Genomic DNA, 27,283 nt, shown 5'->3' with positions numbered 1-27,283 from the left:
CCTGGGTAGGGTTAAATTCTGACAGCCCCAAGGGGTCCATGAAAGGGAAGAGGAGCAGCCACCCAGGAGGCCAGCAGTGGGAGGGGGCCACTTTGAGGGAAGTGTTGAAGAAGGTGGTATAGTTGTGTTGGAGACAAATCCAAGATTGACTGGGGGGAGGGAAGGAGGAGAAGAGAAAGGAAGATGCAACCCACCATTCCTTTGGTAGATCCCAGGTACCTTAGAGTCATTCAACAGCCCCTGAACCCTTTTTTAGAGACAACCCTTCAAGAAAGCCTAAGGAGCTTACTCCAGGAAGGAACACTTTCTATGTGGAACTCTTTCCACCTCTGTCCTAGAAACTCCCCAGAAGATTACTGAGCTTATTTATCTGTGCCAAGGCAATTGGCCCCAGATTCTGGATTCCAGTAAATGAAGCTGTTCCCCCAAGTCCTCATTCTTCACCACCCCTACAAACCCACACACATACTAGTAAGATCTCTAATTCACTCAGTAAACCTTTTTAAGGCCTCTTACGTACAGAACACTGGGGTACATCCAGGAGACGTATGAGTATTACCTCCCCTCATAGTTTACAATCCAGCAAGAAGATGTGACAGTTAGGCCAACAATTACTCAATATAATACATGATTAATGCATTAGAGAGATTCAAGCAAAGGACTTGGTGAGGTCAAGTGGGTAAAGGTCTAGGGAAGGGGAAATCAGGGCAGATTTCCTAAAGGAGGCAGCTTCTGCAGTGACCTTTAAAGGATGGATAGGTTTCAGAGAAGCACTCAGGGTATTCTGGACATAGAGAACTGCTTGAGAAAAAACACAAAGGCAGAAAAATGTAGTGTGTATATGGAAGACATCAGCAAGTTCAAGATGATTGTATGGAAGACCTCGAATGTCATGCCAAGCAATAGGGAGACACTATAGTAATGAGTAAAGGAGTGATATCTACAGATTTGTGCAGAAAAAAGATAAGAGTGGAAGCTACTTAGGTTAGAAAAAGAAGGAAAGTTGTGGCTCTCATCAGTCACTTATTGCCTGCGTAACCTTGGGCAAGTCTCCATGGGCCTCAGTTTCCTCATCTGTAAAATAAGTGAGTTGGACCATATGACCAGAAGGGTCCCTACAGCTCTGGCATTATGATTCTGTAAGTTGGTGCCTGCCTGGGTATAAGATGTGAGGGGGAAGAATTATGCTGAACTTTTGAACATGGTAGGAAATGGAGGGGAAATGAGAATTTGTATGGCACCGGCCATGTGCCAGGCACTTTACAAGTATTATCTCTCTCATGTGATGCTCACAGCAATTGTGTGAGGTGATAATAATAGCTAGCATTTATATAGCATATACAGATATACATATATGTACATATGTGTGTATATATGTATATATGTGTGTATGTATGTATATGTGTATGTGTGTATGTATGTATGCTATATCCAAGCAGGTAGTGCAATGTCTAGCACACTGGGCCTGGCGTCAGGAAAAGTCTTTTTGAGTTCAAATCCATCCTCAGACACTTTCTAGCTGTGTGACCCTAGGGAAGCCACTTAACTCTGTTTGCTCAGGTCCTCATCTGTAAAATGAGCTGGAGAAGGAAATGGCAAACCATTCTAGTATCTTTGCCAAGAAAACCTCAAATGGTATAATGAAGAGTCAAAAACAACTGAACAGCCAGGTACCACATCTAAGCACTTTATGGTTATTGTCTCATTTGAGCCTCACAACATCCCTGGGAGATAGGTGCTATGCTTAGCCTCATTTTGCATATGAGGAAACTGAGGCAAATACGGGTGAAGTAACTTGCCTATGGTCACACAGCTAATGTCTTAGACAAGATTTGAACTCGGGTCTCCCTGACTCCATCCACTGTGCCACCTAGAGCCTGAGTAAATGACAACCCCCCCAATCCAAACATTTAAGGCAGGAGGATCAGGTTCTGGGGTAAAGCTGTGTCTCTGCAGGTCTCATGGTTGTTGAGCTTTCTCCAGATAAAACATTTGCTATAAGGGTTGTTTTTAACAATTTTTTAAACTTCAATTGGAATGGGAGGCAAAGAATAAAAATATTTGTTAACTGGAATTTTTTTTAATGGGGGGGTTGATAGCACCTGGGTTCCCAGGAGAAATGTGGGCCATTCCAAATTCCTAATAAGTCCTTTGGCTCCTTCCTCCAGCCACCACCCCAACTGCCTGTAGTATTGGAGATTCTGGCCTTCACAAATTAGCCCCACCCCATCTCAAGTCCTGGGACACAAGTATATCCAGAACTCTATCCCTAAAAGGTGCCTCTCCCAGATCCTTTAGTCCCTTGACAGGGAGATTCTAATACGGAAGAAGATGGATCCAAAGTGGAGATTAGATTCCAGGAACCCCCTCCCCCAGCTACTCCAGATTATCTCTACTCTGATTACTTTTAAAGGCTCCTTTCTGCTGGGGAAGGCACCTGGGGGGAGGGGGTAGAGTTGGGGGGGGGAGTTTGTTTGGGGAGGGGGAGTAGAAGAAGTGGAAAGGAATCAATTTTGAGGCAATGGATTTCCCAGGAAAAAAATCAAGCTATGAAAAAGCTTATAGGGGACCCCTCCAAACCCAAAGAATCCATACAGAGGGAGTCCTCAAATAAGAGGCACCCAGAAAATCTTTTGCAGGATGGAGAATCTTAGATTTAGAGCTGGAAGCCATGTAGGACATCTAGCCTCTTTTCATAGTTGAAGAAACTGAGGCCTAAATTCACCCAGGTATTAAGAATCAGAGGCAGGATTTGAAACCTACTTTCTCCTGTTGTTTGTTGTTTAGTCATTTTTAGCTGGGTCAGACTATTCATGTGGGGTTTTCTTGGCAAAGACAATGAAGTGGTTTGCCATTTCCTTCTTCAGTTCACTTTACAGATGAGGGAACTGAGGGAAACAAGGTGAAGTGACTTGCCCCAGGGTCACACAGCCAATAAGTGTCTGAAGTAGCATTTGAGCTAAGGTCTTTCTGACTCTATGCACTGCACCACCTAGCTGCCCTCCAAGTCCTCCTACGTCAAAGTTAGTGCTCTTTCCAAGAGAAAAACCAGATTTGCAATAAAGTTGGCCACATCCCAGAGGTCCCTGAAGACTCAGTCTACATAGTTTGGTCTTCCCCTTCAAAGCCCAATACAGATATCACCTCCTTCACCCACCCTTCCCAGGTAGAAATGATCCCTCCTGCCCCCAAACTCTTTTTTTTAACCTCCTTTGCAATTAATCCTTGATCAGCATCCTGATTATATTTACATGCCTCTGCAATAGACTGTAAACTCTTCAAAGGCAGAAAAAGGGTCCTTTTCTAAGGTTTCCCTAGTTTTTACCTAACGTTTGCTCCGGTTGCTGAATGGAATCATGGACATGCTGAGTTTCTGGCTGAGCCCCTGCTCTTGTCCTGTCTTCACTAATTTTTCTGGGATTGTGCACCCCTGCCCTCTGCTTCTCTCCCTAGAATTCTTCCCTCTATCAATTTTCCTACCCAATCCCAACTTTTTCCCTTTTAGTCCCTCCAGGTCCCTCAGTCACCTAAGTATGAGTCATGGGGAGGGGTAGAGAGGAGATACTTTCTTTGTGGACTCAGGGAAGGGGGAACAGAAAGACTTTTTCATCCCTGAATTTCCCCCTTTATCCTTCCCACATCTTACTCCCAATATCATCTGGAGAGCCTGTCCCACCCTTTCCTCCAAAAAATCCAGGGATGTAGAAAGAATTTTTGAACAGGGTTGGAAGAAGGAATAATTCCTTTGGGGTAGGGTGAGATGGGGTAGGCCTCGGAAGAGAAGAAAGAGAAAGGGGAGGGAAAGGAGGGGTTGTACGTTTGAGGCCAGAAAGCAGAGCCAAAGCAGGAGAAAGAAAAGCCTCCCAGTAAAGTCCCAGTAGGGAGATATGCAAAGAATTGCTAATTGCAACTAAATGAGGCCTCTTTGTGGGGGGAAGAGGGGCAGGCTGCTCTCAGCTGTCAGGGGCTACAGCCCCTTTGAGAGGGGGCCTGGGTTGAAGCAGGCCTGGCCAGCCCTCTCTTCACATGTAAAGCAGTTTTTTGTCTGGGGCAGTGGGGCTGGGGCTCTGGAGCTAGGGAAGGGGCCCAAGCCATTAACATTTTACTTTTTCCCTAGAAAAGAAGGTAGGGCGCTGCGATACCCTCCTCCTACCATGACACCCCCCCCCCTCCTCCACTTTCAAATCCTCCATGGAGAGGGTCGTGGAGGTGCTGCTTGGCAAAAAGGGGTGGGCCTGAAACCCACCCTTCTTTTCCTATGCTGTGGGAAAAAGACTGGCACAAAAGAGTGGGCAGATCCAGAGAGAGGGGATGGTTGGCTGGAAGTAGAAGGCTCCAGTGCTCCTGCCCAGCACCCAGAGGTATTTAGGGGAGAAGTTCTTTTAGAATCTTCGAAAGATAACTGAGTGTTAAAGATAGAATATCATGGAATCACAGAACAGAAAGGGACCTTGGAATCCCTCTCCCTCATTTTAGAGAAGAAGCCACGGGAGATGAAGGGACTTCTCCAAGGTCTCACAGCTGATCTATGAATCCCCTTCCCCTCCAAATGTGTAATCAGTCTTGGGGTTCTCCTTTTTGACCTCTAAATCAATGCCTGATTTTCTCCCTTATTTTATCATTAGGCCCTACCTAGTCTCCTCATCTAATGTAGCTAGGGTGAACATAGGGAAGGAAGCTTCTAGAGAAAGCATCTTTTCTCTGGAAATTTTTTAAATAGGGAAATTAGATTGATCTTAGAGTCAGTAATCAAGATGGAAATGAAAACCTAAGAATTCTGATCCCAGACGCAGAATTTTGGGCTTCCCCTCCACTTATGCCCCTAACCCTATAGTTTTGTGGATCATAGTGGTCCCTCAGGAACTAACCTAGATTAGAGACACTCTGTGAGCCAGTGCCCACTCAGACCCACGGTTCAGCCCTGTTTCTGTCAGAGAGGTCATGGACTTAAGGCGCAAAAAGAGATTCACTTTTTTTGGACATGGCAAATTAGTAGATTTGGGGTTTTTTTATTATTTTATTTGTTACAAAAATTATGTATTTTTTTTATTTGTAGGAGAGGTAGTAGTATGGGTAAAGTGGAGCTAGTGATAATGTTTCTTTAAGATAAAAAATTTTAAAAGGATCATTGAACCTTTTTTTTAATGCACCAAAGGTAATACAGACTAGCAAGATGTCTTTGAAAGTAACCTGTTGAATTTTAACTCAGAAAAGTAAACTGTGAATGATAGAGATGTGTGGTTTCACTTATAATTCTCTTTTTTTCTATTCTATTTTGCATATAAAAGGGCTCTGTTTTGATGTTCATCAAATTCAGAATAAAAGGAAGGTTTTTTAAGAAGAATGTGAAAAATGTTTAAAAATATGTTTTGCATGACTGCATATATATAACCTATATCAAATTGTTTGCCTTCTCAAAGAAGGGGTAAGGCAGAGAATTTGGAACTCAAAATTTTAAAAAATGAATGTTAAAAATTGTTTTCACATGTAATTGGAGGGGAAAATTTCTTAAAGGAATGTAAACTACTTAAGAGAAGGAATTTTTTTGTTTGCTTTTATTTGTATCTCCAGGACGTAACACAGTGCCTGGAATAGTAAGTGATTAATAAATATGGTTTCGAGCATTTAAAAAATTTAGCTCTCAAGCTCCCACCCCATAAATGTGTATTTACTTATATCAGCCAATCAGAAAGGAGACAATAGTTCAAAGTAAATTATCTAAGTGGCTCGATGAATGGAGTACTGGGCCTGAAGTCAGGAAGACCTGAGTTAAAATCCAGCCTCAGACATTTACTAGCTACAAGACCCTGAGCAAGTCACTTCAACTCTGATTGCCTTAGTTTTCCCATCTGTAAAATGGGAATAATCATATCATCTACCTCCCAGGGTTGTTGTGAGGACAAAATAATATAATATTACATAAAATGCTTAGCATACTGCCTGACACATGTAGCAAGTGCTATAGAAATGTCAGTTATTATTTATTACTGAGATAATAACTGTGAAATGCTTAGCATAGTACTTGATAGAGTAAGCACTATAAGTGACAGCTATTACTATTATTATGAATAGCATAATTGTAAAACGTTTAGCATAGCACCTGACATAGTAAGCTCTACATAAATGTTAACTTTTATTATTATTAATCCAACAGTCCAACAAATCAAGAAGCAGGAGTAAACAAGTGCAACATGAGGTACACTTTCTTGAAGTCTGCCACAGCACCAGTGATGGAGGGCACATGCAGAAAGCACGGATGACCAAGGACCACCAATGGAACATGTATTAAGAATCCAAGGTGCATGAGTACCTTGGGCAACTCACACATCCAGTGCTTCAAAGCAGCTGATGTCTTTTGGTGACATAATTACTGTGCTCTTTGCTGGGTGTTGCATCATGTCTCCATTGAGCACTGTGTTGTGTTGTGTTGTGTGTGTATATATGCTGGGTCTCAGCTCTCCTGCCTCTCCAGGGCCATGTGCCGCTCTCTGCTACCATTTCATGGGGTTTGTTGGCTAGAAAGCCTTTTCCTGTCCAAGGAAGGCTAAAGCTCTTTTCCTGCTTAGACTAGGGCTATACATATAGCATACTCATAGCTCACCTCTAGTAGCATACTCATAACATACTAATATATATTGTATGCTCCAATTATATAATATACTCATAACCTACCTATAGTAGCATACTCATAGTATGCTACTATATATAGTATACTCATAGTATATAGTATGCTTGTAGCCCACCTATAGTAGATGGCACTCTTCTAGAGGGGTGGTGAATTTAGGAGCTCTGACAACTACCATCCAGAATAAGGATGAAAGTTATATGATATAGTGACACTCCAAACCTAAAGGACAGGGGGATAAGGTAAGGTAAGGGAACCAGGGACTCAAAGACCCCTTGGGGACTCAGCTTACCAGTTCCCATATTACACCAGGGCGAGGGATGGGAGGTATCTCCTCAGACCTGACAGACTTGGGGACTCAACTCCATGAGGGCCAACAATCATTCTGGCGCTATATATCAATCTTCACAAGGGAAGAGGAAGACATGGTAATCTGAACTCAGTTTTAGATCTTAAAACTTGCTGTAACTTTTGAATATAGGAGGCAATTAGGTGACTCAGTGGATAGAGCACTGGGCCTAGAGTCAGGAACACCTGTGTTCTAATCCACTTTCAAATACTTACTAGCTAGCTGTGTGACCCTTGGTAAGTCACTTACTTTCTGTTTGCTTTCATGCACTGGAGAAGTAAATGGTAAACCATTCCCACATCCTTGCCAAGAAAACAAGATAAAAGATTCACAAAGAGCCAAACAGGACTGAACAACAATAATGCTTTGAATATGGCTAGAAAGTGCATTGGATGATGGCATAAGTGTTTATTTTGTCAGGGACCAGGATAACCTCCAAGAAGCCCCACAGGCTAAAATGAAGTTTATTTTATTCTCTTTTTTCTTGGTGCTGAGCTGAAATCCTTTGCTCCAGCCTCTCTACACACAGATGGTGCAATTGATATCCAAGGCTAGATGCGGAGGAGCCAAATTCTTCTAGCGTGGTTCCCAATGCAATCTATCTCACAGTTTCTCACTTTCTTGGACTACTTCAGAAGCAAACACTTCTGTGGGCAGCTAGGTAGTGCCATGAATAGAACACCAGGTTTAGAGTCAGGAAGACCTGAGTTCAAACCCAGCCTCAGACACTCAATAGCTGTGTGACCCTGGGCAAGTCATTTAACCCAGTTTACCTGAGTTTCCTCACCTGTCAAATGAACTGCAGAAGGAAAGAGCAAACCATTGCAGTATCTTTGCCAAGAAAATCAAGAATCAGACATGACTGAAACAACTCAACAACAAAAAAAACCCAAAACACCTCTATGGGCTACTTTGCTCTATTTGCCAGTAGGAGATAAAAATTCTGGGTAAAGGCATTCAAGAGGCACATTACCGTCGCCCTCTCACCATAAACTGGAATGAAGCCAACACTCAAGGGAGACAAGACACAAGGAAATCATTGCCTTCCCTCTGAGATCATCTCCAGTTTGGCCTTTCTATATGTTTATCCTTTTTATGTCCTTTGTACATAATTCTTTTCATTTGTCTCCCCCATTAGGCTATGAACACCTTGAAAGCAGGATTTTTTTTGGGGGGGGGTTGTTTTTTCTTTCTTTGTATCTCCAGAGTTTAACACAATGCCTGGCACATAGTAGGTGCTTAATAAATGCTGACTTGGGAAAGTCTTTTCTCTTCTTCCCTCCTTATCTGTGTGATTCTTATCCTCTTTTGACTTGGTGCTTAGAAACTGGGCATGGAGGAGGGCAAATAAAGAGGACTGCCATCTCCAAATATTTCCTTTTCTTGTCCAGATGTCAGTTTTTACCACCCCTTTCCATCCCCCCAAATCCACTGCCTCAATTTGCTCTTTTTCGGGTACAGAAAAATTCCTACTGATTTCTAGGGAAAGGAGGCTCTTCCAGGATCCTTATATTTCATCCTTGGGAATTCCACCTCTCTCCCTCTTAGACCACTGATCCTCACAACTCAAAGCCAGTCCTTTCACCTCCTTCTTCCTCAGGTTGTCTTTTCTCCCACCAGTCCTACTAGCAGAGTAAGAAGAGACTCCCTCAATTAGAGGCCCACCCCCTCCTTCCATCACCCAACCCCCAGGCTGCAAAGGAACTCACTCTGGTTCTAGCCCCAAACTTCTCCCCCTCTGCATGCCCCTGATCCCTCCCCAAAGACTCCTAATCCATCTCACTCAGCTGGAAGCCCCTAAGCTGCCTTTTCCTCTGCCTTCCTCAGCCTGCTGCGGGTTCTGCAGCTTTCTATACCACCCTTGGCAGGAGCTGTGTTGTACAAGCCGGAGAGAGCAGGCCCCTGCAAAGAGGTCACCATCGGTGCTTAAGGCAGCTTCCAGCTCCAGCAGCCAGTTCTGGAGACCAAAAGGAAGGCAGCGCCCCCCATCCCCAGGGTTTCTCCTCTTGCTGGGCATTATGCTGGCTCCATCCCCACAGACACTCTCTATCCAGCTCTAAGACAGAGGGCAGAGCCAAGATGGGGAAACGAGGAAGTCTGGTTGGGGAAAGTATGAAAGGAAGAGTGCCACAACTGACAGTTGGTTATTCCATAAGCATTTATTAAGCACCTACTACATGCCAGAGACTGTTCTAGGATATCTCCCACCCCCCAAAAAGAGGCATAAAAACCACAGCCCTATGTCTGGAAGGGTCAAACTCCCTGTTTCAGTTTGTTTGAAAACTAAACAACCGACAAAGGTTTGAAGAATAGATGTTCCTCAAATGTATCACTCCCCAAAGTCAGTAGTGGGGGTAGTTAAGAAAGAAGTAAAAGGTGCCTGGGCAGGGGCGGGCGGGAGCTTCTATGGCTGGTATAAGAAGATAGTAGGGAGGGAGGGGAATAGTAGGGGAGATGGTGATGACTGAGAACAGGGTGATGGAAACTGGGAGCTGGGGGCTGGGCTTTCTCTTTTCTGGAAGATTCTTATAGGGAGCTGGGATATGGAGTTAGGCAGAGGTTCTTCCCTGGGATGGGGATGTGACTTGGCATCACTCCCTGGCCCTGATCCTAGCTTCCTTCTTAATTCTCCTTTCTAATAGGTCTCAAACCATGGATCTTTCCCCACCCACTTTTCTAGGAGTACATTTCCCTTCTAGTCATTTTTTTCCCCACTCCTTTTCTCTTTAGACTTTCCTGTTTTTTCTTAATATTCTCTCCAAGAACTTCTCCCCTCACCCTACCCCAGTCCTTTTTAACTGTTCTCTACTCCAGGAAGCCAACCTTTTGCTAAGAGCTGCTAAAGGAGGGAATGGCCTGGAGGTGGGGGGAGAGAGGGAGTGCTGTGGGGAGGTCTGTTTGTAGTTCAGATTTTTGTCATTCCAGGCCCTGCAGGCTCTCGGGAGGGGCCAAAAAGGGGGTGAAATGGGGTCGGAGCCCTTAGGGCACCAGCTGCAGGGAAGGAAAACTTCCTGGGGAGGCTGAGAAAGGGTCTCCCTAACACACAGAGATAGCAGCCCCTCTTGTCTCCTACTTTCATTCTGACCTTCAGTCCCAAAATGTAACACCCCTCTCCACACACACTGAAACATTTGGAAGCATGGTATTTGGAGCTGGGCACAACCACAGAGGTCTGGTCCCACACCTTCATTATACAGATGAGTTGAGGAAACAGTTACTAAGAAGGGTATCGACTTGTCCACTCCCGCCTAAGAACTTATTTGAACTGCCGTGAAATGAAAATACATAGACAGATCATTCTGAAATTCAATTTATCCCTCTTTTTTTCAGAGCTCACCTCCTCTGGGTTTTAATTTTTAAAGCCTGGTCCCAACTTCTCTTTCCAGGTTTATTGGACTTTATTCTCTCTCTTGCACTGTTTGAACTGGTCTTCTTTCTGTGTCTCCTCTCATCTTGCCTTTGTTCTAGCTGTGTTTCTTGCCTGGAATGCCTTCGCTCCTCACCTCTGCTAATAAAATACCTCTCTTCATTCAAAATTCAACTCAAGTGAGACTTTCTTGGTGAAGCCATTCCTGGTCCCCTCATTACTTTGCATTTGTTCTCTTAATCGGCATTTTGAATATACTTGTATTGTATGGCCTTAGTATCTTGCCTTCTCCCTCTTTGCCTCCCCGATCCGCCACAGAATTTAATTCATGAAGTAGGGATTGCTTCATCATTGATTGTACTTGTATTCTCAGCACCTGGCACACAATAAAGTATCAATAATGTTTGTTGATTGATTGATTGATAAATTTGATAGAGTTCTCAAATTTGATAGATTAATTTCCCTCCACTCAATAAAGAGTTCTGATTCCTGCAGATTAACGGAAACAAAAGCTGAGGAGTGACTAAATTGACTAAATCATCACTTGCATTCCCAGTACATGCTTGAAAAATGCATAGTGCCTCATTAATTCCCCATTATCCCATTTCACCTCCACTCCCACCAGCTTATTGGAACAACAAATGTTAATCACCAAATTACTCTAAGGTGGGAAAAAAAGGAAAAAGTCTTAGTCGGCCTCAGGTTTTACTCACTTATTCCAAAACACTCCTTTTCCCCTTCAAGGCCATACCTGGTCTGGATATATCTCCATAGGAAGTGACCATCTGGTGACTTGTCTAGGAAGAGAACTCTAGGAGTCAGAGAACAGTGGATCTGGAAAGGTCCTTAGATATCATCTAGTCCTGACTCCTTATTTTACAGATGGATAAACTGAGGATCAGATAATATTAAGTCATCTTGACTATGATCATGCGACTTTTTATTAGCATTGCTATGACTAGAACCCTGGTCTCCTGACTCTTAGCCCAAGGTTCTTTCTATTCCACTAATCTCAGCACTTGGCCTGGTATGATGCCTTCTCCACTTCTTTATAAGACCCTATCTTGTCTGATTGCCTTACTTGGGAAGGGCTGTCACACAGGGAAGACTTCAATCTGTGGTAAAACAAAACAAAACAAAACAAAACAGGACTGGGTAACACCTGAGTGAGGTCAGAGTCTGAGGAGCAGTTATAGTTTGAGAGAGTAGCCATTGATAGAATAGGTACAGAAGCATGTAGCCATGAAATGGGGGCACTATGCGAAACATCTCTTGGGTACTATATGGGGGGAGGGGGAGAGATGTTGATCCTTACACACACACACACACACACACACACACACACACACACACACACACACACACACACACACACACACACACACACACACACACCCCTCCTTCTCCTACCAGACACAATGGTATCCCCCACCTGGCCAAAAGTATCTTTGACCACCCTGACCCCTAGTCATAGGATAGGGTAGGGTAGAGGGAGTAGGGAAGTTCCCAATCCACAATTAGGGTTAAACAGTTATACTGATATGAGAGATATAAGAAAATGGAGTATTTCAAGGTGGGGGAGAGTTCTTGGAGGAGGAGGAGAAAGAAGAAAAAGGAAAAACTGAATTATCAAGTCAACAAACTAGTGAAGAGATCAGAAAAGAATGGTTCTAGAGGGACCCCTCCAAAACATAGAGAGGGTCATTGTGTGTGGGGATGGGCTGTGGCAGAGGGGAGGTTCATTTACTTATGCGGTCTCCAAAGATCACAGGTATCTCAGTATGAGGTGCTTGTATTAGCATCTCATACCAACCTCAGCCCCTCCTGGATCACTGATTTGTGATGGCATAAGGGCTTGCTTAGCTCAATGAACTATGTGCTATGCCATGGAGGGCTATTCAAGATGGACAGGTCATAGTGGAGAGTTCTGACACTAGGTGATCCACTAGAGAAGGAAATGGCAAACCACTCAGTGTCTTTGCCAAGAAAAACCTATGGACAGTAATGGAGGCTAGAAGGAACGGGTGTGCTATGGTTTACAGGGTCACAAAGGGTCACACAACTAAACAACTGACCAATAACAACCAACCCGAGAGAGATCCTCAGTCACTGCAAATCTTTATTGGTGATAAAATACCATATTCTTAATCCTTTACATTCATATAATATTTTATGGCAATTCATAATTGCAGTGTGATAGTAACCAGAGAGCTGGAGCTCATTAGATCTTGAGTTAGGCGCTGTCTCTGACACATACTGGCTATGTGACCTCTCAGTTCTCTGGGTATCTTTTTAAGACTATGAATTGCACAGAAGGTATTGCCTACATTGGTAGAGGGAATTTGCTCATTTGGAAGTTCCCTATATTAGCATTAAATCCTCACAGTGACCCTTTTAAGTTGTCAGGGAAACAATGACTATGCACAAGGTCTGGGATTTATTTTTAATTTAATTTAATTTAATTTTACAGCTTCAGAAGTAGGGGGGCTCAGGGAAATTAGGTGACTTGCTCAAGGTCATTCAGCAGTTAAGGAGATAGAAACTTGGGTCTTCTGATTTTTAATCTACTTCACTGTCCACTGGAACATGTTGTTAAAGGAGTGAATCATCTCTACTTTTTCCCCTCATCCCCTCATAGGAATGATGTCAAGAGGAAGCCATTCAACTGGTGGTCTATTCACTTCCATACATTATAACTCAGTCTGTGATGTTTTTAGACCTTGGCATCAGAGTTCAACAACCTCTGGAACCCTATGTATCAGACAGGAGAAGAGCTGGGATGGTGAATCTTAGAAGAATTAGAGAGACTGACTGTAGAGGGGAGAAGAGAGAGAAGACAAAGGAAGGGGGGAGAGGCAAATATGGCACCTGAGATTGTCACAAAACCCCCAAATGCCAAAAGTGCCCATTCATGATGCTGATGTCAGTTATTTCAGTTTTAGACTGAAAATAATTTGATTGTTAGATGAGGATTTTTCCCCCTCCTCTCTTCCTTTCTTCTTTTGGCTCACATTCCATTTTCCCCAGCACTGTTCAATGGTGGGAGAAAAGGGATGGCTAGTAAATGAGGGAACTTGTCCTCTTTGCTACTTTTTTAGCCTTCTCAGTTTTTGAGGGGGTGGGGGGCAGACTTGAAGGCAGTAACTGAATCGCTCCACTCTGCATTCCCAATTCTCATCATTTTCCTCTTGTTTTGAGGCACTCCACCCTACATTTGATACACACTGATCCCCCCACTACCTATTGGTCCTCTGGATTGGCCAGAGCTTTCCTCCCCAAACAAACCTCATCCCATAACCATCTCCTAATTAACCTTTCTGGATAGCTAACATGGATAGAAGGCTTCAGGTGGGGGGATGGGGAAACCAACACCTCTCCTCCCCCATTTACTATAAAGGCGAAGTACTGGGAGAAGGAGAAGAAAAGGGGATGGGGGTTGGGGGAGAGGCTGGGTCCTGGGGTAGTAAATCAGAGTTGGTCTCCCAGATCGAGTTCCCTGTGATTTCTGAAGTCATCCCCCTCCCTTTTCCCCCCACCTCCTCCCCGAGTTCCATGGTTTCAATTCTTCCATGAAAAGCAGTGGGGCCTCCTTTCAAACCAGCCCAGCTCCTCCAACTCCCAACAACAGCTTAGGTTACAGGAAAGAAAGAAGAGGAGGGGGAAAGAGGGCCCAGCCTGGAGAGAAGGGGGAGAAGTTCTAGCAGAGGAGAGGGCAAAGAGAAGGAAGAGGGAGAGAGAGGGATCATAGGATCTTGGATCTAGAGTTGAAAGAGAAAGGGAGAGTGGCTAAAGAAAAGAAAGGAGAGAAAGACACCCTCCATCTTGACTCTGCTAGCATCTGTGGGGGGAGAAACCCCCAAAGCAGAGCTTTATCTTGGGTTCCCCTATTCCTCCCTATTCCCATCCCCCTTTCCTCTGGCTTTCTCATTTCCTTCTCTCCTGTCTGGGTCCAGCAGATTCTGGGGAAAGGGAACTCATGGAGAGATCAAATCTGAGTTCTTTATCCAAATCATTTTCCTCACATGGAGATTAGGACCAGACTAATAGGAAGAACACCTAGGATCCAGCCCAATTCCCTCCTCCCTTATTTGCCCCTAATAATAATAAAAAATGTTCTATACTTCAAATCTGGGTCATCAAGGGTATAACTTTAGATAATCAATAATTTTCTTCCTCTTACTTAGCATCTCCTGAGCCAAAATAATATTTACTGAGTGTCTTCTGTCTAGGTCTGGACTAATTAAGATCCTTAATTAATAGATCATCTGTTCTATCCACTTAATCCGTTTTTGTCCCATTTTATAGTCCATGGACACGGGGGGAAGGAGTTGGAGATGGAGCTGGAGGGATAAAGAAAAGCAAAGAACATCTGAGATCAGCTCCTCCATCCCCTCTCTCCTTAGCAAAAACCGGGTGATTGGCAGCATGCAGGATTTTTATTTTTTTTGGCGGAGGGGAAGGGTGGAACAGGTAGCTGTGCAATCTAGTTTTGGTTCTTGAATAGTATGGCCTGGCAGGATGCTGCCTCACCACTCTAAACAGAAACCTGAAAGTGGGAGGATTTAACTGTAGTCTAGGAAGGTTTTGTGTTGGGGAAGTGAAAGGCAAGGGGAGCAAGGAGTATACTAGCTTCATTACAAATGAGGAGGGGGGGTGGTAGGAGTATTCCCCAACCCCATATAGGACAAAGAGTACTGGATTTGGAGTCAGAGAGCCTGGGTTCAAATTTTATCTCTTCTACCATTCCTGCCAGGAATAATCCTTTTCATTTCTCTAGACCTCAGTTTCCCCATCTGTAAATACCTTCAACTTTAGATGGGCATCCTGTGATAATATATCTATGATCTTTGATCGTTCAGGCAGTAGTCCTTCCTCTAAGGCTTTCAAGGGGCAAGCTTTAGAAGGATGCGGAATACCCTCTGGGATTAGGAAGTGAATTTTGCATCTCCACCTGGATTCCAGAGGTTAAGGAGAAAGTGACAACTTCCCAGCTCCATTGTATCTAAAATAACGGGGTTGGATCAGAGGAAGGTTAACTAATAATAGCAGGTATAGGTTTGCAAAATGCTTTTCAAATTAACATTATCAAATTTGAGCTTCATAAAAAACTGAGTTCAAACCTTGCCTCAGACAATTAGTAACCTTGTGATTCTAGACAACTCACTTAACTGCTGTCTACCTCAGTTTCCTCATGTGTAAAATGAAGAAAATAATAGCACTTACCTTCCAAGGTTGTGTGAGGATAAAATGAGACCATCTTTGTAGAGCACTTTGCAGACCTTATAGGGCCATGTAAATGTGATGCTGTTGCTGAGGTCGATGCCGATGATGATGGTGGTGGGGATGATGAGGAGGAGGTTAAGGTCAGATAAATTAAGCAACTGGTCTAAGGTCACATAGGAGGGTGTGTAAGAGCTGGAACTCGAATTCCGATTCCAAACCTAGACTTCTTTCCCACCTGCTCCCTTCCTACATAACATTCTATGATGTTAAGATAGACAGATATAGCTGGGAAGAAGGGGGCAGAGAAGAGTTTGGGAAGAAATAGAAGGGGAGATGGGGACTGAGAGGGTGAGACAATTACTAATCTGGATTGATCGCTCTAAACACAAAGATCCATTTCCTAAGAGCTGTCTTCACTCTCCCCCCCTTCCTCTCTCCCTCCCCCCAACACAGCCCTCTCCCTAGGGAAGTACTTGGTGTACAGGAGGAAGGATTTGAAGCTGGGTGGTGGAACAGAATTCAGAGGACCAGAGTTCACTGGTTTTGCATCCCCCTCCCCAATATATGACTTTGGGTAAGTCCAGAGGTGGGAAACCTTTGGCTTCAAGGCCACATTTGGTCCTCTAGGTCCTCAAGTTCAGCCCTTCGACTGAATCCAAACTTCCCAAAGGGCTGCACTTGAGCACCCAGAGGACCGAATGTGGCCTCAAGGCCACAGATTTCCCACCCCCTGGGCAAAACTCTTCTCTTTCTGGATTTTTTTCCTTAAAAAAAAAAAAAAAAGGATAGACTTCCAAGTACTATGAATTGGGGTAGAGAGAATTGAGCATGAACATTTTATACAAGGACAATAACATCGCAAAGAAAAGCAATTTTAAAGGATTTAAGAACTTTGATCATGACCAAGCCTGTTTCTAAAGGACCTGTGGATGAAGCCTCTTACCTCCCTCCTGACAGAGATGATGGACACAAGGTGCACAAACATTTATTTTTGGATCTGCCTGCTGTAAATGGATTTGTTTTGCTTGACTATACTTATTAGTTACAAGGATTTTTCCCCTTTCTTTCCCTTGGTTAATGAGGGGAGGAGGGAAGAGGGAGAGAAGTTAGCACTGCTGATGTCAAAAAAAAAAAAAAAAAAGAGGTCCATTGAAACATTTTAAAAGCACACAAGAGAACAGAAGGAATGGGCAATTTTGAATATAATGTATAAAATACAATATAGCCTTTTTTTCCCCCAAAAAAGCAAGGGATGTTAAATGAAAACTAACTGTTTCATAGAGAACCCTCCTTTTATGTTCTGTGGGTATGAGAATGCTCTTTTTTTGGCATTAAAGTTCAGAATAAAAAAATAATGTTTTCTAAAGTTTAAAAAAAATAGGGATACCTCTGTCCTATTTAACTGAGTACTTTTGTAAGATCAAATGAGATAATATAAGCAAAAGTGCTTTGCATGTACTAAAAAATAAATAAAACTGTACAAATGTAAGGAAACAAGTTAAAGCTCTCTTTCTAGCATCTGAGGTTTCCCTTCCCCACCAACTCATAGCACCCTACCTAGACAGCCTTATCTCACCCTATTCCCCTCCACAAACAACACTACTTTCAGTTCCCTTATATAGTTCTTCCCAAGCCTTACCTTGCTTGTCTGTTCTTCTACTTGGAATGTTCTTTGCCCATTCTGAACCCCAATACTATCTACTGAAATCTAACCCATTTTTTAAGACTCAGTTTGGATGACATTATTTTTATGAAGCCTCTTCTGCTTCCTCACCTTGAACCTCACGTAGCATTTTGTTTATATTCTCCTTAGTTGTTTTTCATATATCATTTCTATTATGTGTATGTAAATAAATGCATAAAAATGTATCAAGTGCTTACTATGAGCAAAATTTTATGCTAAACTCTAGAAATACCAACAGAAAACTAAGATTACACCAGATCTCAAAGAGCTTAAGTTCTAAGATGGAGTGGAAAGGAGGGAGGGAGAGGTACCACAGACATAAGAGGCTACAGGTTAGAAGGAAAGGTCCAATAGTCTCTAGGGTGTAGGAGCATCTTCTTTAATGTCATTTCCATGGAGAAAGCTGTAGCCGTTTCGGATGTTGAGTCATTTGGGAATGTCGAGGAATTTGGTGGTCTCAGCTTTTTCCCTGGATCTTCAATAGCTGTGTTTGCTGAGGCAGAAGCTACCACATCAGCAGAAAGGCAGGTTGAATCTCCCCAACGAGGAAGGCATGGAAGCTATGTGAACTCAGAATGTGGGTCTTGGCTTTGCTCCTAAAGGACCTAAAGGGCTGTGTCTGTACTAAGATGGAGGCCAAGTCAGGCTGAATCCCCTTGACAATGGTTTTGGGGGTGGGGGAAGATTTCAGGAAAGGTACAGATTAGAGAGATGATGTAGAAGTAGAAATGATAGAATTTGACAACTGATGGAGATAAGTGGAGTAAGAGAATCCTAGAGGACCTCAAGAAGGCCAATGTGGGTAACTGAAATTGGTGGTGCCCTGGCCAGAAATGGGGAAGTTGTAGGACTGGAACTCAGAAGTGAGACTGGGATTGGAAATATCAATGGCCAGTGAGTAAATAAACATTTGTTAGGGATCTAGTGTGCGCTAGGCACTGTACTAAGCACCGGGGATGGATCCAAAGAAAAAGGCAAAAGTCTGTGCGTACCCTGGAGGGGCTCACAATCTAATGGGGTAGGGAGTCATTTGTAAAATGATTCTAATTAAATCCATCTATAAAACTGAATCAGTGGGTACTGGTAGAGCTTCATAGGGTTGAGCAAAGTGTCTTGTAAACTTTAAGATACTGTATAAATTTCAGTTTATATTTTTAATGTCCCTAACCAGCATGGAAAGAAGGCTAGTTTTGAAGTTAAAAGACCTGGCCCCAAATACCTGTTCTGCTCTTTACTGCCTGTCTTATCCAGCACTTATCACAAATACCCCATCCATGGGAGGTACTTTGAATGCTTGCTGAATTGAAATGAAAGTAGGATGGAGTTAGATATAAAAGGCTTTAAAAGTTGCACCAGAGGGCTTTGTCTTTAATCTTAGAGGCAAGAGGGAGCAATTGAAGCTTTTTGATCAAACCTATGCTTTAGAAACATCACTTTATCCTTGTTATAGATGATGGATTGGAAAGGGGAAAGATCTAAGTTAGGAAAGCCAATTAGGAAGCTATTGAAATAGACCAGGTAATGCAGGCCTTATTTAGGATGTGAGTCAGGGGCAGCTAGGTGGTGAAATGGATAGTGCACTAGGCTTAGAATCAGGAAGACCCTGAGTCCAAATTTGCCCTAGGGAAAAAGAATGGAAAGAAGGCAGCCCCCGACAATGGTATTTAGGGTTTGCCCCCGGCCGAGGATGATGATTCCTGCTATGACACTGGATGGCCAGATAGGAAAAGAAACAGAAGAATATAATGATAATACCGATAGGAGTATCCTAGAGTCAACAATGCAGAGTGCATCAGAGAAGGAGGAGTACTGAGAACCAGTCTCAGTTTTGGGTCATTTTCAAGATCACTCTCAGTTCTAAATCTTATAAAACTTCGAAATAGACCCAGCTTTTGTTTCCTCCTCCTTTGTAGCTGTAAGTCTCCAGGAGGAGTCTGGACTTTGAACTGGAAAGTAATACTCTAGGAGAAATCTGATTCTGCCACCACAAGTGGTTCTAGAAAAAAGAAAATATTGTTATACAAAAAAAAAATCTGTGAACTATTAAAGATTCTCAGAAACACTTGGGCAAGTGTGAGTACGGTGACAGAGGAGGATAGGGGTCAGGGTAGAGGAGAGAGGAGGATGAAGGTAAAGGGCAGGGGGCTAAATAAATTCAGGCTACAGAGAGGCTGAAGAGATAAAAGAAAAAAAGTATGGTTTCTTAGAAGAGGAAGGAGTTTGGTAGAAGAGAGGGTTAAGAGTAAAAGCCAGAGGGAAGTTGAGATAAGAGCATGGGTAGGCGGGGTATGTGGGGGGGGGCGGAGCGGGGGAGACAGTGGGGAGGGGGAAGAGAACAGATGTGGCAGGCAACCCAATCCTGGATTGGAGGGAAGACGTGAATCCGCCCTGATATTTAGGGGAATCTTCTCAGGAATGGGAAGCCTGAATATACTTTCAGGTCGTAAAATGACACACTTTTGGGTATGAAAAACAAAATCTTAAGACTTTTTAAAGTATTTATCAGTTTAATCCTTACTACATTTTCCTCTCCTGTATCTAACTGAGGATATAGTCTTTAAAAGGTTTTCTCCTCTCCAAGTAGGAAACAACACACTAGGCGGAGAGGGCCAGCTTTAGCCCATACAGAGGAGCAAAAGGGCTTTCTAAACTCAATTTTCTTTCTTCTCTTTTTAAAAATCCCCATCCCTTTGGGGGAGACAATAGAAATAATTGATTCATCATCCAGTTCCAGGCCCCAAGGGAGATTTACATGCAAATGTCCCATTCTCCCCCAACTCCCCCTCCCACCCCCACCTCTTCAAATTAAAAACCCAAGTAGTAGAAATCAAAGAAAACCCTTCTCCTGGGCCAGCGGGAACCGCGGCTGGAGGGCCCAGAGGTGAGAGGCTCCCAGGAGAGTGAGGAGGAGGCAGTGTCCCCCACCTCCTCCCCCTCCTTCCCAGCCCTTTTTTAATGCATCCAAGCTTTCAAAGGTTTGGGGTTAAACAAAGCCCCCATTTCCCAGGAGAAAGTACCTGAAAGTTGACTGGGGGAGAAAGTTGGGGGGGGGGAAGGTTCGGAAGAGGGGAAAGGAAATTTCCCCATAGCTAAGGTCCCTTCTTCTCTTTTACTAGTGTCCAAATTCCTCTCCACTCCCCCCCTCTTCTTGACCTCCGATTAAGACCTCCTTGTAAATGCAACTAAAACGTTGCTTTGCACAATTAAAATTCACTTGGGAAGAGAGTGAGGAGGGAGGGGGAAAGAGTTACATCCCACCCTCCTACCCCAATCTTCCTCTCTCCCTCCCCCACCTCAAAAGAACTCTACACCTTCCAGCCCTAGAGTTCCCGAGTTTTCTCACTTTAAGGAGTCTCGGTACACAGAGAGCCATAATGAGTTTCTTTGTGCTAGCTACGGGGCAATTATGCCCCTGAGTCCTGGCCCCTTTAAGAGCCTCTTAAAGAGACAAGCTCCCATTTCTTGAAGGGTTATTTAAGGGTGTGGGGCGGTGGGGGGTAGGGATACAAAAGCCTACAGATCTATATTTAGGGTGAGATAATGCAGGGTCTTGCTCCTTGAAAAGGGAGGGGGAAGAAATTCCGGCTTTTTTTTTTTTTAAAGAAAAAGTTTCAAGTTTAAACCCAAAGTTCCAGGATTTTTAAAGAAAGTTCCAAACTTCTTTTCAATTGATTCGAAAAGTTCTCTTGGAAAACCAGGGGGTCTGAGGGGCCTGGAAGCGAGAATGGAAATGGAGGGTGAGGTAGGGGGAGGGGAGAGGATTTAAAGAGCCCAAAACTATAGGTTGGATGGAGTCCCATTTTCCCCTAAGGAAGATCGATCTGGGCCTAGGGTCTCTACCGCTTTCGTCTGTCTTTGGGTTTCGCCGCCGAGACTCCGGGGAGATCCCGGCCCAGGCCAACAGCTCCAAATATAATAATAGCTTGTCTCTTTAAAAAGCAAAATGGTAGGGGGGGTGGGGAGGAAAGTTTTGTTGGCATCTGGTTTCTGATCTCATTATGTTGTGGTTGACCAATCCTGCCCTCGGGGCTGGTCCCCGAGTTTGAATCTGATTGGCCAAGAGTACATTTTGGGGCGGGGCTTAGAGCCCGCAGGGGCGGTTTCAAGGTTTCCATTTGGGGGGGCCGAGGAGAGGGCGGGGCGGCAAGCGGGGGGCCCCCTTGAAACCGACTAATTGGGAACGGAGAGGCCGAGGTGAGGGCTGGAATAGGCACAAAGGAGTCGCTGGGCCGGGAGGGGGGGTGGAGAGGAGAGGATAGACGAGGGGAGGAAGAGGAGGAGAGGAAAGGAAGCCCAGCTAAGCAGCCTCGGTGGCTCAGTCTGGCCGGGGAGAGCAAGTAGGCAGGCACCGTCCCCCCCTCCCCCGCCCCTACTCCCCAACTTTTTTAACAGAAAAGTTTGGAAGAGGAGGAGGCGGCCGACGGGAGCTGTAGTGATCTTGGGGCGAGGGGAGGGGGGGAACCTGTGACCGAAAGTGGAGGGGGGGGGGCGGCCAGCATGCGGCCCCCCAGCGCCCTGCCCCGTCTGTTGCTGCCTCTGCTACTGCTCCCCGCCGCCGGCCGGGCCCAGTTCCACGGGGAGAAGGGGATCTCCATCCCGGACCACGGCTTCTGCCAGCCCATCTCCATCCCGCTGTGCACGGACATCGCATACAACCAAACCATCATGCCCAACCTGCTGGGCCACACGAACCAAGAGGACGCCGGGCTCGAGGTGCACCAGTTCTACCCGCTGGTGAAGGTGCAGTGTTCGCCCGAGCTTCGCTTCTTCCTGTGCTCCATGTACGCACCCGTCTGCACCGTCTTGGAGCAGGCCATCCCACCGTGCCGCTCTATTTGCGAGCGCGCCCGCCAGGGCTGTGAGGCTCTCATGAATAAGTTCGGCTTCCAGTGGCCCGAGCGTCTACGCTGCGAGCATTTTCCCCGCCACGGAGCCGAGCAGATCTGCGTGGGCCAGAATCACTCCGAGGACGGCGGGCCAGCCCTGCTCACCACAGCACCCCCGGGCCTGCAGCCTGGAGGAGGGGGCACCCCGGGAGGCCCCGGCGGCGGAGGCGGCGGCGGCGCCGGGGGAGGCGCCCCACGCTACGCCACCTTGGAGCACCCTTTCCACTGCCCGCGGGTGCTCAAAGTGCCCTCCTACCTCAACTACAAGTTCTTGGGCGAGAGGGACTGCGCCGCCCCCTGCGAGCCAGCGCGCACCGACGGTTCCATGTTCTTCTCGCAGGAGGAGACGCGTTTTGCCCGCCTGTGGATCCTCACCTGGTCTGTGCTCTGCTGCGCCTCCACCTTCTTCACCGTCACCACCTACCTGGTGGACATGCAGCGCTTCCGGTACCCAGAACGGCCCATCATCTTCCTCTCGGGCTGCTACACGATGGTGTCGGTGGCCTACATCGCGGGCTTCGTGCTGCAGGAGCGGGTGGTTTGCAACGAGCGCTTCTCCGACGACGGCTACCGCACGGTGGTGCAGGGCACCAAGAAGGAGGGCTGCACCATCCTCTTTATGATGCTCTACTTTTTCAGCATGGCCAGCTCAATCTGGTGGGTCATCCTCTCTCTCACCTGGTTCCTAGCGGCTGGCATGAAATGGGGCCACGAAGCCATAGAGGCCAACTCTCAGTACTTTCACCTGGCAGCCTGGGCTGTGCCAGCCGTGAAGACTATCACCATACTGGCCATGGGGCAGATCGACGGCGACCTTCTGAGCGGGGTCTGTTTCGTGGGACTCAACAGCCTGGACCCGCTGCGGGGCTTCGTCCTGGCTCCTCTCTTCGTTTACCTGTTCATCGGCACCTCTTTCCTGCTGGCTGGTTTTGTGTCCCTTTTCCGTATCCGCACTATCATGAAACACGACGGTACCAAGACCGAGAAGCTGGAGAGGCTCATGGTGCGTATCGGTGTTTTCTCCGTGCTCTACACCGTGCCGGCCACCATCGTCATCGCCTGCTACTTCTACGAGCAGGCGTTTCGGGAGCATTGGGAACGCTCTTGGGTCAGCCAGCACTGCAAGAGCCTCGCCATCCCCTGCCCGCTGCAGTACACGCCGCGCATGTCCCCCGACTTCACCGTCTACATGATCAAATACCTCATGACCCTCATCGTGGGCATCACGTCGGGGTTCTGGATCTGGTCTGGCAAGACTCTCCATTCATGGAGGAAGTTTTACACCCGGCTCACTAACAGCAGACACGGGGAGACTACAGTCTGAGGACACCACACCTCCCGCCCATCCCACCCCTGCCCCTCTCCCCCTCCTTCACCTCTCTCCAGCCCCCTCCCCTCCTTGGGAAAGTGCAGATCCAGGGTGTGAGCAAGAGTGACTTTCTGACCAAGGGGTGCGAGTGGGGAGGGGGTGGGAAAGGCCCACAAACTTATTTTATTTTTTTAAAATAAATCTAAACCATTTTCGGTTTTTTTTAGGTCGTATTTTTCCCAAAAAACTTTTTGCACCCTTCCCCCAAGGCTTGTAATTAAAACTGTAAATAGTCTTTGTAAATTTAATTATATATTTTCTATTTAAAAAGAAAAAAAGGAAAAAAAGACCAGCGAGAGACACCGCAGGCTGGGTAATTGGGGGGTGGGGGTGAGGGGACCCCTTTTTTTGATACCCTCCCTTTCCCTCTAAGGTACGAAGTTTTTTGGTGATTTGGCAGGGTTGGGCCTGTCTGAGGAGCCACCAAGACTGAATGCTGTTTTTGTTGGCTGTGAGGGATTTCTTGCAGTAGAACTTCTGTAAAAGCCAAATTTTGTGAGCCTTTCCCCTGACGCCGGAGCTGTGGAAGCTGTTCTGTATTAACGGACAAGACTTGGATGAATATTATGAATATTTTGTTTCTTCTCTCTCTCTCTCTCTCTCTCTCTCTCTCTCTCTCTCTCTCTCTCTCTCTCTCTCTCTCTTTCTCTTCCTCCCCCCCCCCCCTCCTTCCCTCCTCCTCGTCTCTCTATCCTCTCTTTTTCTGGAAATCTACCAAGAGAGATGAAGACGTGGAAAAAAAAAGGTGGGGGATCGGTGGGTTGAGAGTATGGAATGGCTTAGCCCGAGCTCCCCAGCCTCCCTTACAGCCAATACAAGAATCTCCCTTTTATCTTTGTTTTCCACGAACTACACCACCCCACCCAATCCCCCAGTTTGGATTTGGCGGACAGTTGCATTGTGAAGTGTGGGTTTCTTCAACAAAAGGGTATCCACATCTTGAAACTCAACCATCTTCCCCCTTCTGCCAGTGACCCATGAGGGTTTTTTGAGGGGGAGTGGGAATGGGGGGAGAGAAAGATAAGAGGTCGAATGATGTCTCCAGATAAAAAGGAGCTTTAAGGTCCCTGGGCACCGGCAGCAAACTGTCCCTTAATTCCCTGCCATCCCCCTCAACTAGCCCCCTAAATTTATGCCCCCACCAGAACCACCTAAACTCCTAGTACAAACTGTCACTTAGAGCATGTATGTGAGTGTGTGCCTGCTTCTAAAGCAATAAAAGTGCGTAAGGGGTGGGAGGGACTGGTGGGATTTGAGAGTTCTTTTTCCTAACAAAAGACTGGTTTTCTTTTCAAGTTTCTTTTCAAACTTGACCAGAAGAAAAGGTGGGTATTGGCTGTTTGTGAAGGTGGGATATGGGGCTGAACCGAGGTGTTTACATGACATTCTATATCCTAAGGTCCATAGAATGTTTATAACAGATGTTTCTTATCTTTTTTTTCCTGAAATAAAATTCCAGACTTAAAAAAGTCTTCAGCTTGAAGAGTGATGTATAAAGTATCTTGGTATTTATCTTTGATAGAAAAATCCCAAGTTCTTCCATCCTTCCCTAACTTTTCCCTTCCCTGGCTACTTGAGACAGACTACATTTTAGTTTCATTCCATAGCACTGATTTCTGGACTTGGTGGGAGCAGGGACTTAGATTAAAGAAAATTATCACTGAGGATTGTCACAAAGAGGGTGTTTTAAAATGAAGTAAAGGGGTTGGAGTGAGTCAGGTGTGGGACATAACTCACTTTTTTCCACCATCTTAGCGTGTCAATCGAGCAAATTAAACGCTAATAATAATAATAAAGTGTATTTAATTATCTTTGGGAGATCTAGCCCTTTAATTGTATTTAACTGGGCTGTAACATTTTATTGGTTTAACCAAACCACACCTCCTCCCCCTCCCACCCTTAGCAATATAGGAGAGGGGGTGATGGGTAGATAATGAATCTGGAGCCTTTATAGGACTTTCTGTTTAGATGGGGAAAAGAAAAATAGCCCCTTAGCTTTTCCTCCCTCTGACCTTTTTAGGGTCCCCTTTTTGAAATAGGATGGATCAGGACCACAAAGTTAAAATCTTTACAAGAATTTGTATAAGGGTCTTTTTAGGAGGGAAGGGTACAACAGAGGGGGAGCTAGAAATTCTTTGCTATTAATTGAAGCCCAGTGAGTGCATTGTTTGGAATAATGAAACGGAAGGGGGAAAAACAAAAACAAAAAACCACCAGTGCTCCAAACCAAGCGTCTCGATGGCCAAGGATGTGGACTGCAAAGAACTTTGACTGAATAATGAAATACCACTTTATGCCCAGGCGTAAAGCTCCTCCTCAAGCTCGGGAATTTGGAAGGGTCTAAAGCTTGTGTTTTCTAGATTCAAAAGGAACTTAAACAGAATTATGAGGAAAGAGTTAAGTTGTTAGCCTGTGTGTGTGACTCCTCAAAATGATGAAAAAACTCTTTGGATTTGGTTTGATTTTTCCAGTGGTTGGAATATTACTGAGGTGGAGGGAGGTAGAGGAGGAGGGTACATATAATTCTTTTGTTGATTTGAGAAATGATTAGATTGAACCAGGCTGGGGCTTTGGGGTGTATGTGTATACATATATGTGTTTGTATGTAGGTATATGTGTATACACATATATGTATGTAGATGTATAAATATACCATAGATCTATAACATGCACTATACATGTATATGTACATATGTATATATGTACATATCCATGCCTGCCTTTGGTGACTTTTCTGTCATACTCCCCTTCATCTCCCCCTTTGTCTGTTTTAGGAGTGATGGAGTGAGGTAATTTTGAAGGCTGAATTGAGATTCTGGCCAAGCAGAAAAAAAGTAGAACACAACAACCCAGTTTCCACAAAGGAGGGAGAACTGAGAATGTGGAGATATTAGCAAAACAAAAGAGTTTGGTGTCTTAAAAGGGGAGGGGGAAGAGAGAAATTAATGTGATTGTTTTCTTTTTTGGGAAAGGCATTTCTCTAACTTCTCCTTTCTCGAGGGAGTACCTGAAGACACTGACCTTGAGTAAAGTGGTCTGGAAATCTCCCAGTCCCTTTAACTTAAAAAAAAAATCGTTGGAAGACCACTTTTTAGTGACATGAAGTGGAAGGAGAACCATGGGGTAAATGTATAGAAGAGGAAAAGGTAAAAATCTAAATTTGCTCTAAGGAGAAATAGAAGAAAAAGTTCACTTAGACATTCTTACCTCACTCCTCCCTTCCTGTGATAGAAAAACTAAAATGAAATGTGGAATTGGAGATGCGATTTTAAGATTCAAAATCCTCTAGAGATGGGAATCTGTTTCTACATTGTCAATGAGCTGGTTAGAGTCCCTGTGTGGGAGAATTAGGCCCAAGGTTTGGTGGAGGGGCTGTCACTGAGGAAGAATGACCTCACCTATAGGACCAAGCTGAATACTTTCCTAAACCAACCCCAGGACATCCTACTAAAGCGGGGTCCCATCTCACCCCTCACTCTAACCCTGCTAAGAACAAAAAGGCCTGTTCCTTCTCTCCTAGGGTTTAGTTGAATCCCTCTTGCTTCTCCCCCTCTGTTCATTGATCTTCTCCTAAGGCACTACTATTCTCCTCCTGTGCCCACTCCACTCCTCTTGAAAACTTTTCCATTAGTTAAAAAAAAAAAATGTTTCCCCTTTAAGAGGCTCCTGTAAGAGCTTATGCTAGAAAAAGCCATTTCAGTTTTCCAAGACAAAACTCTTCTGTGTGAATCCTGGGAGGGAGCAGGGATGGGGGCAGGCTCAGCCAGAACCCCAAGCCAC

General features: G+C 45.0%; 1 protein-coding gene across 1 annotated transcript; it reads left to right on the top strand.

Moving 5' to 3' along the window:
* Positions 1-21,470: 21,470 nt before the first annotated feature.
* FZD2 (frizzled class receptor 2) lies at positions 21,471-24,588 on the top strand. The gene has a single exon (XM_072646013.1). It carries the CDS (start codon positions 21,746-21,748, stop codon positions 23,456-23,458), a length of 1,713 nt encoding a protein of 570 aa, XP_072502114.1. The 5' UTR covers positions 21,471-21,745; the 3' UTR covers positions 23,459-24,588.
* The last annotated feature ends 2,695 nt before the right edge of the window (positions 24,589-27,283 follow it).

Source organism: Notamacropus eugenii, chromosome 2 (genome assembly GCF_028372415.1).
Source record: "Notamacropus eugenii isolate mMacEug1 chromosome 2, mMacEug1.pri_v2, whole genome shotgun sequence".
NCBI classification, from domain to species: Eukaryota; Metazoa; Chordata; class Mammalia; order Diprotodontia; family Macropodidae; genus Notamacropus; species Notamacropus eugenii.
The sequence above is the reverse complement of the archived record's forward strand: the minus strand, read 5'-3'. Positions and strand labels throughout refer to the sequence as shown.